The sequence below is a fragment of the Battus philenor genome, unplaced genomic scaffold, assembly GCF_028537555.1.
Source record: "Battus philenor isolate CCGP_79_NKW_IND1 unplaced genomic scaffold, ilBatPhil1.0.hap1 SCAF_6, whole genome shotgun sequence".
Lineage (NCBI taxonomy): Eukaryota > Metazoa > Arthropoda > Insecta > Lepidoptera > Papilionidae > Battus > Battus philenor.
This window is the reverse complement of record NW_027181726.1, coordinates 16,326,370-16,344,105: the sequence shown is the minus strand read 5'-3', so window position 1 is coordinate 16,344,105 and position 17,736 is coordinate 16,326,370. Positions and strand designations below refer to the sequence as shown.

Below are 17,736 nucleotides of genomic sequence, written 5' to 3'. Positions count from 1 at the left end.
TTCATTATCTAAAAACTATGATTTGATTGCTTAAAGAAGTCTCTAACAACGTAACTTTTTCATTAAGTCGAGGTATGAAAAGGAATTTAAAAAGTAATAAGAAAGAAATAGCCAACTAAAATATATATAACAGTGGCGACCTATTTCGGGTATAAATGGCACGCACATATAATAGAAATACATATTATAATAGAATAAATAATAAAAAAAATAGATTAAATAATATAAGGTAAAGCAGATATAAAAGCCGTAAGGCTTTGCACAATAGTGTGGAAAGCAGACAGAGAGAAGAACTATATAAAAATAAAGATATGTTCACATAAAGACTAGAATAGACTAATATAATAATATAAAGAAATTCGAATAGAGCCAAGAACAGATAAGGTTAGGAAAAAAAGAAGAAAAAAAAAATCAAACTGAAAAAATTATTAATCCTATATTACAAAATTAGAAACATAGAGAAATAATTAAATTATTTTTAGCTACAGATATTGACAATACACTCCTCAATTGCATACCTACCAGTATATAACCTTTCTATTGTTTCCAGAACGAAGCAGTATCGCTACGAGCAGAGTTGGGGTCTCTGCGCACTGCGGCGGAGGACGCGGAGAGGGCCAAGGAGAGCCTTCGCGCGGACAACACGCGCCTCACGCACCGCATCTCTTACCTCGAGGAGCAGGTCGCCGAGTTGCTCGCAAGGCATGCCCAGGTACTTGGATGTACATTTACACACAGACATGATAGATATCTTCTTCTTGAAGTGCCTCTCCAACTAGTGGAGGTTGGCTATCAGCTTCCTGCTCTCTTCCTTATTTTTGGTTCTGCGTAATAGCTCAGCAGCGCTGGCGATTCCGGTCCACTCTCTAATGTTACGAAGCCACGATTTCTTTCTCCTACCAACCTTCCTTTTACCAGCGACCTTTCCCATCATGATAAGTTGAAGGAGATTGTATCGTTGGTGTCGAAGAACGTGTGATAGATATCTTTCAGGAAAATATCATAACTGCCACGCTTGGCACGCGGGTTGGCGATTGCAATGTAGCACACAGAGGACGCTACTACCCATCCTCTGGAAACATGTTTATGAGTAGTGGCAATCCTTTATAATTAATGTACAAGGCGTTCATTATATAAGTTTATGTCTCAGGAATCGAACCCGCGACGTACGATCGCAAGTCACAGTCTACCTGTGGGCTACCACGTACAAATATAAATGTACAAATGGACGTTTTTCGTACTTGCATATATAGCGCATGATGACATTAGACTAGTGTCTAGCAAAATCATAAGAAAAAGAGGTATTTTTAATACTTTATTTTATATAATCCTGCAACTTCCTTCTGTTCTCCCGTGTCGACATATGTATATTTCCGCATTTCCTCATGCGACCTCCAAAAAAATCTGACATTTGCAAAATTCAAGATGGCGGCCGCACGGTATATACCGACTTTTGCCCTATAATATTTTTTCGCGATATTAGTATGGTTTTCGGGTAATCAGTGGACACTCTATACGATGAAAATATAAAAAGTCTAAAAAACAAAATGGCCGCCGAGATCTCGTATAAATTCAACCCTTTAAGGTAAAACAAATGACCCTTATATTTTTATTGTGTTGCCTTAGTTAAGAAGAGAAAAAATTAATTAACTTATAAATATTTATTTTAAAAATAAATTAAAATTTAAACCTTATTTGATAATACTAAAAACTATTCTTATACGAAATACTATTCTTCACATCGCCCGCGGCTAATGCTGCATCAACGGTTAGCGCCTTGCGTTCCCGCGTCGCGTGTTTTTGGTATCAGGTTGCAGAAATGTCAAGCAAACGAAATTCTTATATGGCTACGTATGTACCTACAACACTGCTTACTGATTCCGTTATAAATAAACAGCCGAATTTTAATTTAAAATGTATATACGCCTTCTACATATACATCTGCATTCATCCCCAAGCATAAACTTAATGTATAAATTTAAATCTTTATCTTTCCCAGCTCCATCCGGTAAGCAGCAGCGACAGCTGCATAACAGTCAACAAGACTAAGAAAAACGTGACAAACATCAACATAACAACGGAGCCACAACACAATAAGCCCAGCCCCAAGTCCGAGGTTCAGGTCTTCCAAAAGGGGCCAGATATAACAGCCATCGTCGCCAAGCTTCCCGGCCTGGACGGCCCCGAGTCTAATCTCCCAGTCGTCAGACCGCGGTCAAACGCGTCGGGAGCTTCGTCACGGGCTGCACACTCGCCAAGAACATCTCCGGTCCCTAACCGTCGCTCCCACAGCTCCCACAGCCTGGAGCACCGAGCGGGCCGCATGCGACACTCCCTCTCCCACCACTGCATCCATGCAGCAATCGACTACAACGCAGAAACTGACGCCGCCATCCGCATGATCGAACGAAACCAAAGGCATATGGAGAAACAACGCATGAAGAACGAAAGATTCCACGGCTCCAAGACGGAGGAGCACTTCCGCTCCGACAGCGACGTCGACGGCAGATGCGACCCCAGACACTGCGAGATAAAAAAAACCACCAACAAACTGGAAGACAGTATTAAGAAGACTAATTGGGCGGAGAGAAAAACACTGTCCATCATAGAACAGCTCAAGAGATCGCAGCGGTTGCGGAAAATGAAAAAGAACGATAGCGTGGAGGACGTCCAGCTTGATTCCGAGAGATACCACATGTACCATCGGATAGACGGCAAGGTGTTGGAGAACGCGCACAAGTCCAGTCGGCGCTCATCGAAGGTCCACTCGCGGAGCGCGAAGTCTTCGGAATTCGAGTCCGAGTGCTCCGATTTCCCGAACGGGGACGTGTATAGCAGCTCGCCGCGGCTGGACTACGGCTCCGAGAGCTGCTCGCGGATGAGTCACTACAGGAAGCACGAAGAGAAAAGGGAAGACAAGTCGAGGCCGACGCCGCCGCGGAAACCGCTCCGCTTGTCGTTACACAAGGCACGCAGCGCGCACTCCGTCTTAAACGGCAGCGAATCAGAAACACAAAGCCGGCCGCCTTCCGAAACCAGGAACGATATACATGAGCCCTCGAACAAAAGGCCAGTGAAGAGAACGTATGCGGCCGATAGATGGGCGCGCGAGAGGATACGCGACCCGGGGCGAGCAACACCGCGGCCCACGCGCAAGCTTGCCAACGGTCTTACAGCCTGCGAAGCGCCCGCAGCCGATGACCTTTACCCGGACACGATGCACGCGCCGACGCGTCTTAATGGTCTCTTACACGCCGGGAAACTGTGTTAACGCAGACATTTCGCCACAAAATACTTTTCAAGTTATATCTGAGGCTGATGAAGAAGATGATCTCCCCAAGTTGGAATTGACCTGCATACAGCGTACCTTAACAAGGTCGTATTGCACCTTGTATGTGGACTCTCTACGCTGCGCTTGCGGTGATCATCACTCTAGAAACAAAAAACCCCGGCGTCTATCTGTTCTGACCATCATCTAAACCAACCCAAATCATACAGCTCTCAACTGACAGCTAATTGTCATGTCAAGAAGAATCGTTGCTAACCCAATGAAAAAAAAGAGATAATTATACACTTATAATACAAAACTGTCAAAGTGACAACTAATTGTCCAATGTCAATAGACGAAATAAGCGTCAATCATTATGTTCTTAATAAAAAAAATGTCAAAAGTATTGGTAGTGTTAAAATAGCATTCAGTTAAGAAAAAAGAACAATATTTTTGTAAATAACTAAATCTGTAACACTTATAGGGCCCACCGTAATACTCACCTGTACGTAAACTTTATTTATTGTAAGTAATAAATCGTTTTACTGTATTACACTCTTTTTAATATTCCACCACAATGCTAATTGATAAATGATCCAATGACAGCTGGTGATTTGCCACTCGGAACGTCGCCATTTCAACTAAATGATGTCCAATGCTAAACATATCATCTGTGGCGGCGCCAGTAGAGACCGCCCTGAATATTCATCTGCGCCGGCGCAGCCACAGATTGATTTGCCGCAGGATTGTCAATTTGCTAAATAGAAATGTATGTTTTACAACCAAGTCTATTTTTATGCGATGAATAGGTACAGTATAAAAAAATACGCAAAAAAGAGCGCAAAAAAACACCATGAATTGCAATAAAAATAGTTTTTACAGCACAATTAAAAAGTATTTTTTAACTTTGAAGAAAATGAATCAAAACCTTTCTTATTCAAAATCAAAATCACTTTATCATTTGAAAGTACTTACTACCTCAGTTGTTTAAAGTTTACTTTTTTCAGTCAACATAAAGTCGGTGTTCAGTTTTTGTATTGTCTGTGTTTTCACTAAATGCTTGTATTTCTCGTTTGTCAAAATATACAAGAACCTACCTACTATTTTTTTTTATTAACCTCTTAAAATGTCATTCAATTTTTTTTAAATTTCCTATACATATAAAAAGAAACTGCAGAAAAATAGGTTTGCATGTATATATAATATAATACTCTATGTTCTACATGTTAAAAAACATATATATTTTCAAAATAGTAAAAAAGTATGGAAGGTCTTATTACAAGAGGCAATTTTTTACAGACAACCTTAGTATTAAAACAGAGAAGGTATAAGTAGGGGTAGTTAACATGTACAAACATACACGTATATAAAAGCATATTATACATACAAACATAAACATATATATCTTGCCATTTATGCACTCTTATCAGAGTGGTCTTGGTCATACTCGAGTCAGTTCTGGTGCCCTTACTGCTATCCCGAAGTGTGGCCATGTAGCTTGGTGTTTGGCAACCATACACATATATTAAAACATTTTTATATATGTCCAAGACTTTTTTTAAGTAGTCCATATTCCACAGACATTAACATCGGTAGTTTTGTTTTTCCAATTTCTTTGCTCACGTTTTTGCAGTGTTTTGCAATGTTCGGTTTTAAAATTATGGTTCATGGGACCACTTCCTCAACCCCACTCCACATTGGCATCCTTAGCTTGTACGCCAGTATCTGTGCGGCGGTTGCCCTATTCACATGGATGAATCTTGCAATCGCATCTTGAGTCTCGTGCGAGCAAAATACGCAAAAGACTCAAGATGTTAATTTCGTGCACATCAACCTTTTTAAGGAGACAATCGGCTAATCTCTGGTATATCGGTAAATCTCTGTCGCACGACTGACAAAACGAAGCATAGGTAGTGTGGGAAAGAGATAACGCTCTACGAAGCCGAAATTAGCCGATTGTCTCTTTCTAAAGGTCGATGCGCAATATTTATCGCCGTGTACTCTATATGTTAATTAATTATAAAGTATTTTTAATTATCCATTATTATGTAGTAAATGAAACAACATTTTCATAGTATACTTGTATTTTTAACTGCAACAAAAACGAACATGTTATATATACATTAATAATCATTTTTTTTTTCAAAACAAATGGCTCCATCTTATTGAATTATAGAAAAAAAAAAAGAAACTCCGTCTGTCAAGACACATTCACTAATATTTTTTTTTTAATTACAACTAAATATGATTTCAAAAACTAACTCAGTCTTAATAATCATTTAAATTTGCCAATTTTTTCTGCGGCCCATCTAAATTTAACTGTCACATTAAAAAATAAATTTTGTCAATAGATATCATATTTAAATTACAAGTTTGTTTTAGAAAAAAGAAGAAATCAGTTGCTTCCAACGTTATATAAACTTGAAATGCATATATCTATATATCTTAGTAATAATTATCAACATAGTTATTGTAAGTACACACTAATTTATATTTTTGTGCACTTAAATGTACACTGCCGTTAAAAATAAAAAATACATGTGTTGAATGAATACACTAGATGAAAAGAATCCATTTATAATTCTAAATTTGAAAATCAGTATATTTCGACGTCCATGACTCAGACGGTCCAGAAGATTCCTTCCTGCCTTAAGGATATCCTCTGATCTATCTTCAGAACGCAAATATATTTGCACTTATATAACTTATCAGATTCTATATACGGGCAGTAATATTTGCTAAAGGAAAACTTATTTGTAACTACAGAATAAAATATGCTTTTTACAAACTACCAATTATTTACTAAAAGACTAAGAAACCGAATTAAAGTCCTCTGGTTTCATAAACCTCGCGTATATTTATTAAAAGATCATTTATAATCTATAATAAACTTCTAACCAAGTTAATTATATTTATATACTGTGGTCATAGAATTGTTAGTCTCTGCCTTAAGTAGCGAGATATGAAAATGACCATTGACAAGACTCACATGAGATATATAAGAACAGATAAATCTTAAGATAACCATGTCAGTTATTGTCTTAATAAATGTAATTATCATGTTATATTTTTCTTAAAACCACAAGCATTTAAATGCACATATGATATATCATTTTCAAATGTGTACAGTAAAACATTACCAAAGCCTGAGAACCTCCATGGTAGAGATTGAAAAATTACTGTTTATTTTATCTGTATGTTTACATATAAATGTGTAGCGATTCAAATGGTAATTTTATAACAGGGGCGGTAACATTTCGTACATAACCAGTGCCATCTGTTTGTGGTATGTTTTTATACAATGAAAAGATATATTAATTTTACATGTATCAAACAGAAATTTCTATTTTTGCCTGCATTAAGGAACAAGGTCTAATGAAACCAACACTTCGATATTAAATAATTCAAACTACAGCAAACTTGCATTAAATTTGTGAACATGAAATTTATTTATGATACTTAAATATAAAAGGTAGTGTTAGTTATGTATATTCACTCACTATGATCTCGCTGAACACCATGGTAGATATACACTGAAATACTTTCACCGTAAACTATTTTTCTTGAATTTATTTCACACATTTGCGACATATTAGGAATATAAATTATTTAGCTTTATTGTTCTCTAAGACAAACACTTAAAATATCTTATTTTCACATTACAGAGAAGCATTATCATGTTTTCAACTAGGCACTGTTGTCTGTTCAGACTTTTTTGTTACATTAAATGATGTATCCGTAATGATAGTACAGTTTGGGTTTATGAAGCTTCTTATCATAACCATACATGGTGATATGCACATGGTGGTGACCGAAGTTGGTTTACTTCTGAAGAATCATGTAGTTTCAAAGGCTTAGAAAATTTCAGAATTACTTTGATGATCATGTAACGCTCCAAGACGTATGTTTCAAATATTGATTTTTGAGGCTTTTGTGTTCATTGGACATATTGGTTGAAAGCTTTTAAGGTGGCGTTCTCAAGCCGGTAGACACAGCGTCAGTACGTTGGAGAGCTGATGATGATGATGCATTATATTTGGAGCATTTGGGCTGTGTTCATTGGACATATTGGTTATTGTATTTGTATAACCACTATGTATAAAATAGTTGTTTATCAGCGATGGTTCTAGAAGATTCTGGTCCGTCCCGCGTGACAGGTGGCGCCTAGAAGCTGCGTCCGAGGTTGACGTACTTCTGGAGTACACAGGGCAGCGGCAGGGAGCGCACGCACCGCTTCATGAGTACAGAGAAGCGTGCGTTGTACGGTTGTGCTTGGCGTGACACCACGCGCCTCTTGCGCCGTCGCCTCTGCTCCTCCGGCTCATTCTCTGTAGCATCCTCGTCAGTGGATGAGCATGGACTCAGCCGCCGCGTGCGCTTCTGATGACGCCGTGGTCCTAGAACATAGACGAGTATTTGCAACATTTGTACTATAAATATATCAGAAGTAATATTTTAAAATTTAAAACACGGGTTATATATAGATATGAATATGTAACCCGTGTTAAATAAGTATAAGAAATATGAATTCAAAACAATATAGCATAAAAATAAATCTAAAACCGAAAAAACGTGATATTTACCTAAATCGGTGTAAATATTTCAGGAACTAAGTGAAGAAGGTGATGAGAAAAAAAAATAAGTGTGTAGAGGAATACTAGAGTTACAGAATAAAAAAATAGGAAAGTTAGATCATATGACGATTAAAAGAGTAAAGAAATAAAAAAAGGAATAAGCCCTGTCTCAAAATCAGATAGGGGAGTATGAGAGGTCCCCAATAGCGGAGGCCACAGTAATAAAAAAATATGTATGCTACATCTGCACTGACTTGTTAGTCCGGGACATAACCCAACATGCTGGTACACATGTTGACTAATATTAACTTTTTTTGTTGCAATATTTTAAAAAAATAGTGTGGTAATAAAATATAATTATTGCAATAATGAATTCAAATGGTATGATATTTTATTCTAAATATTTAAATAAAGCTTTACCAAAAGTTCATTAAGAAATTAGGTTGTAAATAAATGAAATGGCATATATGTGGTATAAACAGTGGCAATTGACATATGTACGGTTTCTACAATATACCTTATTTATATAAAAAATTCAATAAAAATTTACCAAAATACATCCTCAACTACCTCGCATAAATACCTTCACAAAGGAACTGTTAGATAGTCTGTAATAGCTTCACCTGTTTGGTTAAATAACATGAGTTCCATTGTTTCAAGATGATCATGAGATTCAGCAGTGATATACTTGGAATGGGGCTATCATATGCCAAAACAGTTTAACACTTAAATATTATTAATAAAAAGGCGAGCCACACACTGACAAGCTTCCAGCATTTCCTGGTTCTATTGGGAAATCTCTGAATTAGGCTTTTGCCAAGTAGTGAATATCTTATATCTAAAATGATAATGATTTTTAATTAAATAGGAAAATCACCTGCATCCACCTGAACCTCCGTGTCGGTGTGGCTGTCGGAGAGATGCGAGTCGTCGAGGTGCTCGTTGTCAGCGAACTCGGTGTCGGCGCACTTGTCCTTGCTGTCGGAGGAGCTGGAGGGCGAGTTTTCCCCGATGCCGCTGTCCAGCTTCTGGCGCTTCTCATCGCTACCCTTGCGGCCAAGTTCCGTCTCCTCGCTGGTCTCCCGTTTACTAGACGTCGGCGTCTCCCATTGCATGTGGAACCTAGAGGTACCGGGTACCTGGTCTGGGTTATCGATATACACCTCCACATCGGCCATGGAGCTGGCCGGGGGGCCGTTCTCGGGGTCGCCGTCAGGGAGACGCGCGTCAGTTAAATCGGAGTCGCGAATGGCAAAGGTCAGGGATCGTGAGACATCGTTGTCCGGGTCGTTGCGCTCGTTGAGCAGGCTCCGGAAGACCACATTGATGCGGCGCTGTAGAGGGTCGTCAGGATCGGGGCCAGGGTCCGGATCATCATTTTCGGGGTCCAGTTCGACCTCGGCATTTTCTTCTAAGAGGGGCTCGTCCTCGTCTACGGAGGACTCGGAGCCACCGTCGAAGCGCAGCGCGCCTGCCACGCGGTTTTCGCCCATGCTCAGCACGAGACTCAGTAGCGCGTTCATCTCGTTGGCTCCGTCCTCGCGATCCAGGTCGTGCAGCATGTTAAATTGTGCTGCAGAAATGGAACGTCAGTATTAGTCGGAGTGTCAAATAAGTTGTTGACAAGTGGGTAGGAGGGAGGACCAATTGTAAAGTGAGGATCAATTGTATTTTGAAACAAATAAAGGCACGATAATCTCTGTGGAGAAAGAAATAGGGCGAGGAACATGATGAACCTTGCCTCTCCGTGGTGGGTATATGGATCGAGAGGGAGTCAAATGCACCTGATCTCTCGTTGATGAGTATGCAAATGGGGTTGTTACGCACCTGGCCTCTCTTCGATGGGTATGCAGATGCGGCGCGGCGCGTGGTTCATGTGGCGCTGCGCACGCGTGGGCTTGGGACGCTGCAGGCGCTGCGGCGCGCGCAGCTCGGGGTGGCGTGCTAGCAGGCGGTCGCGGATGGCGCGCCGGATCTCGCGCCGCGCCAACTGCTGCAGCGGCGGCGGCGCCTGCTCGTCTGCAGGAAACACTCCTTGTTACAGCCTAACACTGTCGGCACAATATTACTGCTACTGCTCCCGAAATATTTCCACCGGTATACTTCTATCGGTAGTACGACACGTGGTCCAGAAAACACAGGTAAATATTTTTATACTATATTTATTTGTCAAAAGATATAGGCCTCCCTACCGTAAAGATCGCCAAGATGAGAGATCTTGCACTGCCCCCATGTGACTTTCTTCGAATTACGTCGTCGGCCCCCCAATGGGGGGATATACGATGCGTAATTCTAGTATATCCTTAACTATTCTTTATTAACTGTGTTACAAACGTCAGCCTTATTGAAGTCATTAAAGACCCCTGGAAGGGTCCGACAGACCGTCGATATGTCAACCCGGCGCATCACAACTACCTTCTTTCCCTCTCTTAATCTCAGCTGAACAATTCTATTCAATTAAAATTCAGAAATGCCGTATCGTTGTATGTATAGGACGATTTTGATTTAATTGTTATGGGTATGTATGTTATGGGATGGTATAGCCCATTTGTCAGTAAAAACCTTTACATTTCACTTATATCTGATTACCCTGTGTAAAGTAAGTAAAGAAAATAACAAATTTCTGAGAGATAGTAAACTGTAAAAAAAGACCCTGTCCCACCCAAGTTAGGGGTTAACGAGAGGGTCCTAGCAACGGAGACCATATAAAAAAAACTTACCTAACTTGACGACCTCCGTGGAATCGGAGGCCGGCATCCGAAGTGGTGCGAAGGTCACGTTGAGCAGACTCCGAGTCGACCACTCGCTCTCGCCCAGCCTCTTCACTTGCAGCAGCATATCCTTCAGCGGCATAACCAGGATACCACCGATCTTCACAGAAATCCCTCACATTCTCACGGAGCGCAGGTGTCACAGAAAAAAAATTGGTTTGAAATAAATCACAACCCAATTCCACTCATATCAGCTAATAGATGTCTACGTCCACGATGTCTTGTGCTGCCCGCTTACAGCGACTAACTTATAGGGGGGACCCGGGACCCCCTCCCCTTTACCTGAACCGATGACACCTAGTTTGACTTGTTTCGAAACATCCGTTCAATTTACCGGACCTCCTCAAGAAAAAAAAATTTATATATATTACAATATGGAGGACTCAGTGGAACGTTTAATGATGGGGTGAAGTAAAAGGTAAGAGCTTTCGTGGACGAGTTCCAACGACATGGACAGACATCATCAAAACTATCACTAATTCAGTATATGCTCTCATCAATCCGCCAAACATCGAGCTACATGGCGACGCCTAGCTAGACCAACGTGAAACACCAGAACCGATTCATGACCACATTCACTATAATAAGAGTGTACGAATGAGAAGAATATTACATTAAAAAAAATGATTTAATTTTTTTTTTGCGGCCCTAGTTAACTTTTGAGTTTGACACCCCTGCATTACAAGTAGGTAAAAATACTTAACATTTTATTCAATATCGACCTCTTTGTTTTATATCACGAAAGCCCACCGCGGTACATAAGATACTTTTCCAAGAAAAACTAAAATATTTGCAGCGTATGATTCTTTGCAAACACAGGTTTAACACCTTCCGAGAACATAATAAGAACTTGCTATGTAAGATGTAATAAGAGATTTCACATGACTCATAGGACTTTGTTCGTGGCCCCACACATATTCTTCAGTTTTAATTATGTTTTATATATATACATATATATGTAACATATATATATATATATGTAACATATATATATATATATGTAACTAGCTGACCCGGCGAACTTTGTTCCGCCTTAATGGCAATAAATAAGCAGATTGTTTTTTTTTTTGGAAAAAATACAAAAAAAATTTAAATAACTACATTAATCATTCATTATTATTTCTGTATTTTAGTACATAGGTTGCTCTTCACTTGCTTATATATATATACTAGCTGACCCAGCCACGCGTTGCTGTGAAAATTTAAAAAGTGGAAATAATTGAATTATACGGTATTTCGTTCACTACAAAATAAATTTAATTAATTTTATAGCGTCAACAACACGTGGTAATTATGCTGTTAAAATGTAGCTTATATGACACGTTCGTAGATTTACCATAGCAGCGCCATCTATTGATTACTTACTCAACCCAGTCGAAAGGTATCGACATCTGTTAGAATCATTTGGAGTTAACAGATAATTGTGACTGTCAAATAATAACAGACAATAATTAGCAATAAATTAAAATTGCGACTATAATTTGAGATTTAAACTATCCTATCTCTCAAGTTAGATCGAACTGCACATGGTGTGCGAATTTTATTATAATCGGTTAAGTGGTTTAGAAGTCCATTGAGTATAAACATTGTGACACGAGATTTATATATATTAAGATAGGGTGCATATGTAAAAATAAAGTTGTAAAAACAAAGGCACTGACGCTAATGTCTGTGGAATAACGAAAAAAAAAATAGGAGATCCACAGAGCAATTAAAGTCAACGAGATGAGTCGAAGAAATGCCAAATCCGAAGGCTGTTAGAGCTCAAAGGTCCTTGAGCGGCGACCACGAACTGGACGCGACGCAGATAAACCCCCCACTAAGTGAACCGACGACATAAAGTTGCAGGATGTCACTGAATACAGGCAAAGTTACAAAACAGATAGCCACAGTGGCTTCAAGTTTCTGGAGTGAACACCACAGACACTCAAGCGCATCTTTTATTCACTGACAAGGTGAAAAGAACCTTGTCAAGGTTGTTCAGAAACTCGATACTGGTCGCTTCCAACCAGTTATATTAAGGCAAGATTTTTTTAAATTAGGAAAACATTAAATTATTTCAATCCTGGTATTGCCTCATGCAATACTAAGTTAAATTGGGCAACTCTTATCTTTTTAATGTATGCTATTTTTAATAATGTGCATTGTATTTATCACCATATCCTACTTCATCTAATTGAAAGTTCATCACTGTATCCTACATGACGATACACATCACTATAGTATTATCAACAAAGTCTAAAACTAGAAATCATCATTTATATTCCCAATAAACAAGTAACACAATATAAATACCCTTATAAGTTGCTTTAGGTAATCCGTATATTCGACGGGGCATCCAGCTCCGCAGTACACCCGGTCATAGGGCGCTTGTAGTGGCGCCAAACACAGTCCATTGCCTGAATGTGAAGTCACAAGTAAAATTTACTTTTCATTTTAATTAATACATATTCTACCCACAACAACACTGAACTATATAGTATTTTGAAATACAAATTCCCGAATGAGCCAGTATCTCATTCATTCCACAAATACATATACATAAATATACAGGTTGATTGGTTAAATGCTTTAAATATTGCCAGAAGTGAAATTTAAAAAAATGAATTATTGAAAATAGGTATAAAACCTTTTTTGTATAAAAACTCTGTCATCCTATATATGATGCATTAAAAACAACTTTGACAAGAACAGAGCCATAAGAACCACCAGAGGTCAATTTAAAAATCGATAAAATTTTATGTTGATACTACAAAATGCATTGCATTGGTCAGTAATAACAAAAAGGATGCATTTACAAACAGACATAACATCTGTCCTTTGTATGGTGTACACACATTACCTCGCTTTTATATTATTTCACTTTTCGCTTTATTATCCCATACTTTTGGACTACCTTCTTTTAACTTGCGATTGAAACATATTAAGTTTGTAAAACTAAAAATGTATCCAATGTTTCAATGTTTAAAGAAAACAGACACAAAAACTTATAGTGAATAAGAGGAAGAATTTTTAAATTGCATTGATAAAATGTTACATCAACCTATTAAAAAAATACCCATGAAAACACTTCTTAATATTTCTTTAGGTCAAGACATCAACTATAATCATAAATTTTTATGCAAATTAATAAAAGTCACAAAAGTGATTTAAATAGAATAATTATTTGTAAGTCTGGAGCGTAAAAAATAGGTTGGTAACAAAACCAAAAGGTAATTGTTTTAATTACTATTCACCTGATTTATTAATTACATTGTCATAGAAATTGGACTCGACCTGCTCCAATTATGACTATGCTTTGTGGCAGGGAACTTAATTGGACATGGTCTTTTTAAAAAACATATATTTACATAAGTTGTTAGGTAGTCCTTTGTGCAGGGTGTGCCTGAAAGATGATTCTGTTGCTCATTTACTATTCCGGTCTGCGGAGGTAGCACCCTTCAGGGCTACCAACAGGTCTACCATGGGAGCTGGGATTTTCCGAGGAATTTGATTGGCTTGAGTAACACAAGTGGTAGTTGACACTTGAATAACTTGTTGCAGCGCTGTAGCAACATGTATGGATCATCATAGGGTAGCATCAAAGAGACTACTGCACTTCATAAGTTCTTCAAGATCTATCTACCACTTATACATCTATAGTATCAATTGATTAACTGTACTTCCAATATATGTAAAAATCTCATTAAATTGCTGAGAACCACACCTCCCACTGCTCTTCTACTCTTAGGTTCTAGCATATGCTGTCCTATATCAATTTCAATCAATTCAATAAATTAAATTTAAAAAAATTATACAAAATTGCCCACCTAGAAAATATTTCGGTTCACAATAGTCAAATTCATCTAGTACTGGAGACTGTCCCATAAACTGGGTATTCTTCTCAATAGCATACTCCACAACCGTCGGATGGATCTCCACACCATGACTGATGCCACTTGAACCCAGCAGGAGGCCCACCATGGTGCTGAGGTACCCCATCCCGGAGCCAATATTCAGAAATGATAAGCCCGGCCTCATTTCCAGTCCTTCCAGGACTTCACTATAGAAACAAAGAAATCTTTTAGAGTAAAATATCTTAGCTTAAAAACTTTATATGCCTGTGAAGAAAACCATAGTGATCCAAGTAACATTCAATTACAATAAAATATTCTAATGTAAAATAAGGAAAAGAAATATATTTTCTAGATTATCATTCCTGCCATATCTACTGTCACTATTAACCCTTTGCATTCAAGGGATGTGTCTCACTCACCATTAACTTAAAGTGCAGCAGTAATTGATTATATTTTGTTCTTTCTATGAGTATTCCTATACTTTGCATAATCTTATAAAGTGTACAATGATGTACCTTCAAATTCAGATGAAACTCTTTTATCTTAAATAAATTACCAACCATGAACTGGATTGCATATTTGCCTTAGTTCTACCTTGAAAGCTGCGGCAAAGTGTCCAAGTAAAATTTAAGGCTTTTATCCCCATTACCATGGACTCAATATTGCCCATTACTACGAGCTCAATATTCAACTTCAATCATCAATTCCAAAAACATTTGCTTAAATGGAAAGCTGAAGGTCATCCTAACAGGAGTTAGGAAAGATTGCAAATCTGCTCTCAAAAAAATGAACATGGCAAAAGACAGCAAATGACATGGTATTGTAATATGTTGGAGGTAGTCAATTTAACAAGAGTGTTGCAAAATGTCTCGAGTTGCTGGTTGGTTTGCACAGAAATATCTTCGAGTGCACAGGGTTAAACATTATGATTAAGAAAAAAACAGATAATATCACTATGATTTTCTCATTCACAAAAATACACACAAAATTACTTTTGAGTCTATTATAGATTGTTTTATTATACATTGTCGAAGATAGATTATAAAGACAGGCAGGAATTTCAAATTAGAATACCTGTAACTCAATTATAATCTATACAAATAAATAAAATTAGATTGTTTGTTTGTAATAAGCAAGTAACTGCTTTTTACTACATGTATATAAATAAACATATGTCACATACACCAAAATTATATTTTTGTCCATTTATTGCAGCCAATCTCTGAAATAGCTGGACAGATTTTAACGGGGCTTATACTGGCAGATAGCTGATGTAATAATGTGTAACTTAGAATACTTTTATTTCAGAAAAACACTAAAATAATTATTATTTTTTTGTTAAATTACATTCAGAGGATGTTGCGGGCACAGGTAGAATTAAATAAATATATTAAACTGTTATACTAGGTGTTTAATTTGTGCATAGAGAAAACAATAGACTTCGGGTGAAACTATTTTTACCTATCACATTTACTGAATAATTTTGTTCATTAAAAGAGAGACACTGCATGACTTGTGCCTCCCTCAGCGATAGTCATGATGACTGATCTCGTAGTGCCAGCATCCAGCTACTTCTCACAACCTTGACCATGTTGTTTTAAATCTATTAGACATATCTAATAAATAATTCAGAAACACTACATAAAAGGATGATCATTTATTGTAAATCTTAACACAGTTACCCACAAGAGTCACTAATCATGGAGCAAAAAGTTTTTAATTTTGGAAGTGTTTGAACTTAAAATTAAGCATGGCAACCAGTGTTATCAGAAGTTTTTTCCTATTCTTCCGTGCAATATGAAAATTCAGTTAATATACTGGTAATTTTTGTCCAAATATTTATGTATATTTTCTTATGTATTTATTCAGGTACACAGTACATTAAAAATACAGTACAAACTGCTACATGAGTAGCGGTTCTGATATATGTTTTTTATAGATAATAAAATTTAAAATTTCTATATAAAACAAGATAAAAACCAAACAGAAGAAGAGTGATCCCATGTAAGAGGCAAAATGTGACTTCCAACTTTAGACACCCAAAAAAACCTAATAGTCAAAATGTTTCCTCCAGCGGGCAATCTTTAAATTAAGTTCTTAAATAATAATGGATACAGTGAATTAGGATAAGTGTTCATTTTGTCATGTTACAAAAAAAAATATTTTGTGAGAATAATCACATAGTCTATCTAGCCAAGCTGGTGGTTTCCCAAGTACGAAGCTCGTTATGGTGATAATTTCATAAATGTTTATTCACACCACCAAAACCATTTCTTAACATATGTTACTCATAGTGTCTATGTTCTACTCTGTAAGAATATATCGTTTTTTGACATTTAATGTTACTTTTACGCGTATTCATAGTTTTAATTCGTAGACATATGGTAGGATATTTATAAATTTCTATAAAAATGATATTTTTTTCTTAACAGTTTTAGTAAATGTCTATAGCAAATACCCACTAACCAGTATATACATGGTGAAGACAAGTGCATAGGACCGTGACGCCATGCGAGATCCTTATAAGCCTGGTGTCTGGACCCCTGGGTCATGTAATCCCCACGGTCCACCGCTCGAAAGACACGCTCCACCCGCGGGCTACGGATGTAGTTCCCGTTCATTAAATTGTCCACCAGCTCATTATTGTCCTGCCCCGAGCTCACCGCGCCGCCCATCTTGCTAATTTCACTCTACACCACAAAAATAAGACCTGCACCTCAACTGATAGAAATTGTGACGTCACGGTTGTTTTTCCACATATTTTGAAGCGGATCCAATTTTACATGTGATATATCCACAAATATCGAATTTTCTTAAATAATCAATATGAAATGCAAGTTATCGACGAGTGTGTATTATTAATTTATAGAGCAATGATTTCAGTTTCACTGCTAAACCATTAATGAGAATGGTAGCAAACAAATCCTGTATGAAGTAGTAGGTATTTGTTATTTTTTAGTTTCAATAAAATTAACCAGAGACAAAGCAACAGGGATGTCAAGAATAAAAATTTTAAGTTGACTTTATATATATATTTCTAATACAACGGAAATCTAGTAGCATGAAAATAAGCAATTACTTTTGTAACACTATATTTTAAAGTTTAAGTTTACTTAAACAGCTTCCAATGCTAATAACAACAATAATTTTTAAAAAATCTTCACATTTCATTGCTACTACAATAGAGATAGTTAGAGAGAGTTAGATTTAATAATTTAAAAAAATATTATTAAGCCCAATAATATTTATTTTGCAATATTAAATATGTAGGCTATGTTAAATTCACT

General features: G+C 37.3%; 2 protein-coding genes across 2 annotated transcripts in view; one reads left to right on the top strand and one right to left on the bottom strand.

Moving 5' to 3' along the window:
• The window catches only part of sprt (PDZ domain-containing protein sprite), an 87,539-nt gene extending 84,268 nt beyond the window's left edge, over positions 1-3,271 (top strand). The window contains exons 10-11 of the mRNA XM_068773895.1: positions 551-712; positions 2,000-3,271. Of these exons, the coding sequence (XP_068629996.1) occupies positions 551-712; positions 2,000-3,271 (1,434 nt within the window). The remainder of the gene's footprint in view (positions 1-550; positions 713-1,999) is intronic.
• Positions 3,272-5,359: 2,088 nt separating this feature from the next.
• On the bottom strand, positions 5,360-17,391 carry LOC137930487 (uncharacterized). The gene is made up of 7 exons (XM_068773751.1): positions 16,916-17,391; positions 14,423-14,655; positions 12,909-13,012; positions 10,563-10,713; positions 9,670-9,861; positions 8,720-9,415; positions 5,360-7,665 (listed from the first exon to the last, which is right to left on the bottom strand). Exons 1-7 carry the CDS (start codon positions 17,122-17,124, stop codon positions 7,433-7,435), a joined length of 1,818 nt encoding a protein of 605 aa, XP_068629852.1. The 5' UTR covers positions 17,125-17,391; the 3' UTR covers positions 5,360-7,432.
• Between the last annotated feature and the right edge of the window lie 345 nt (positions 17,392-17,736).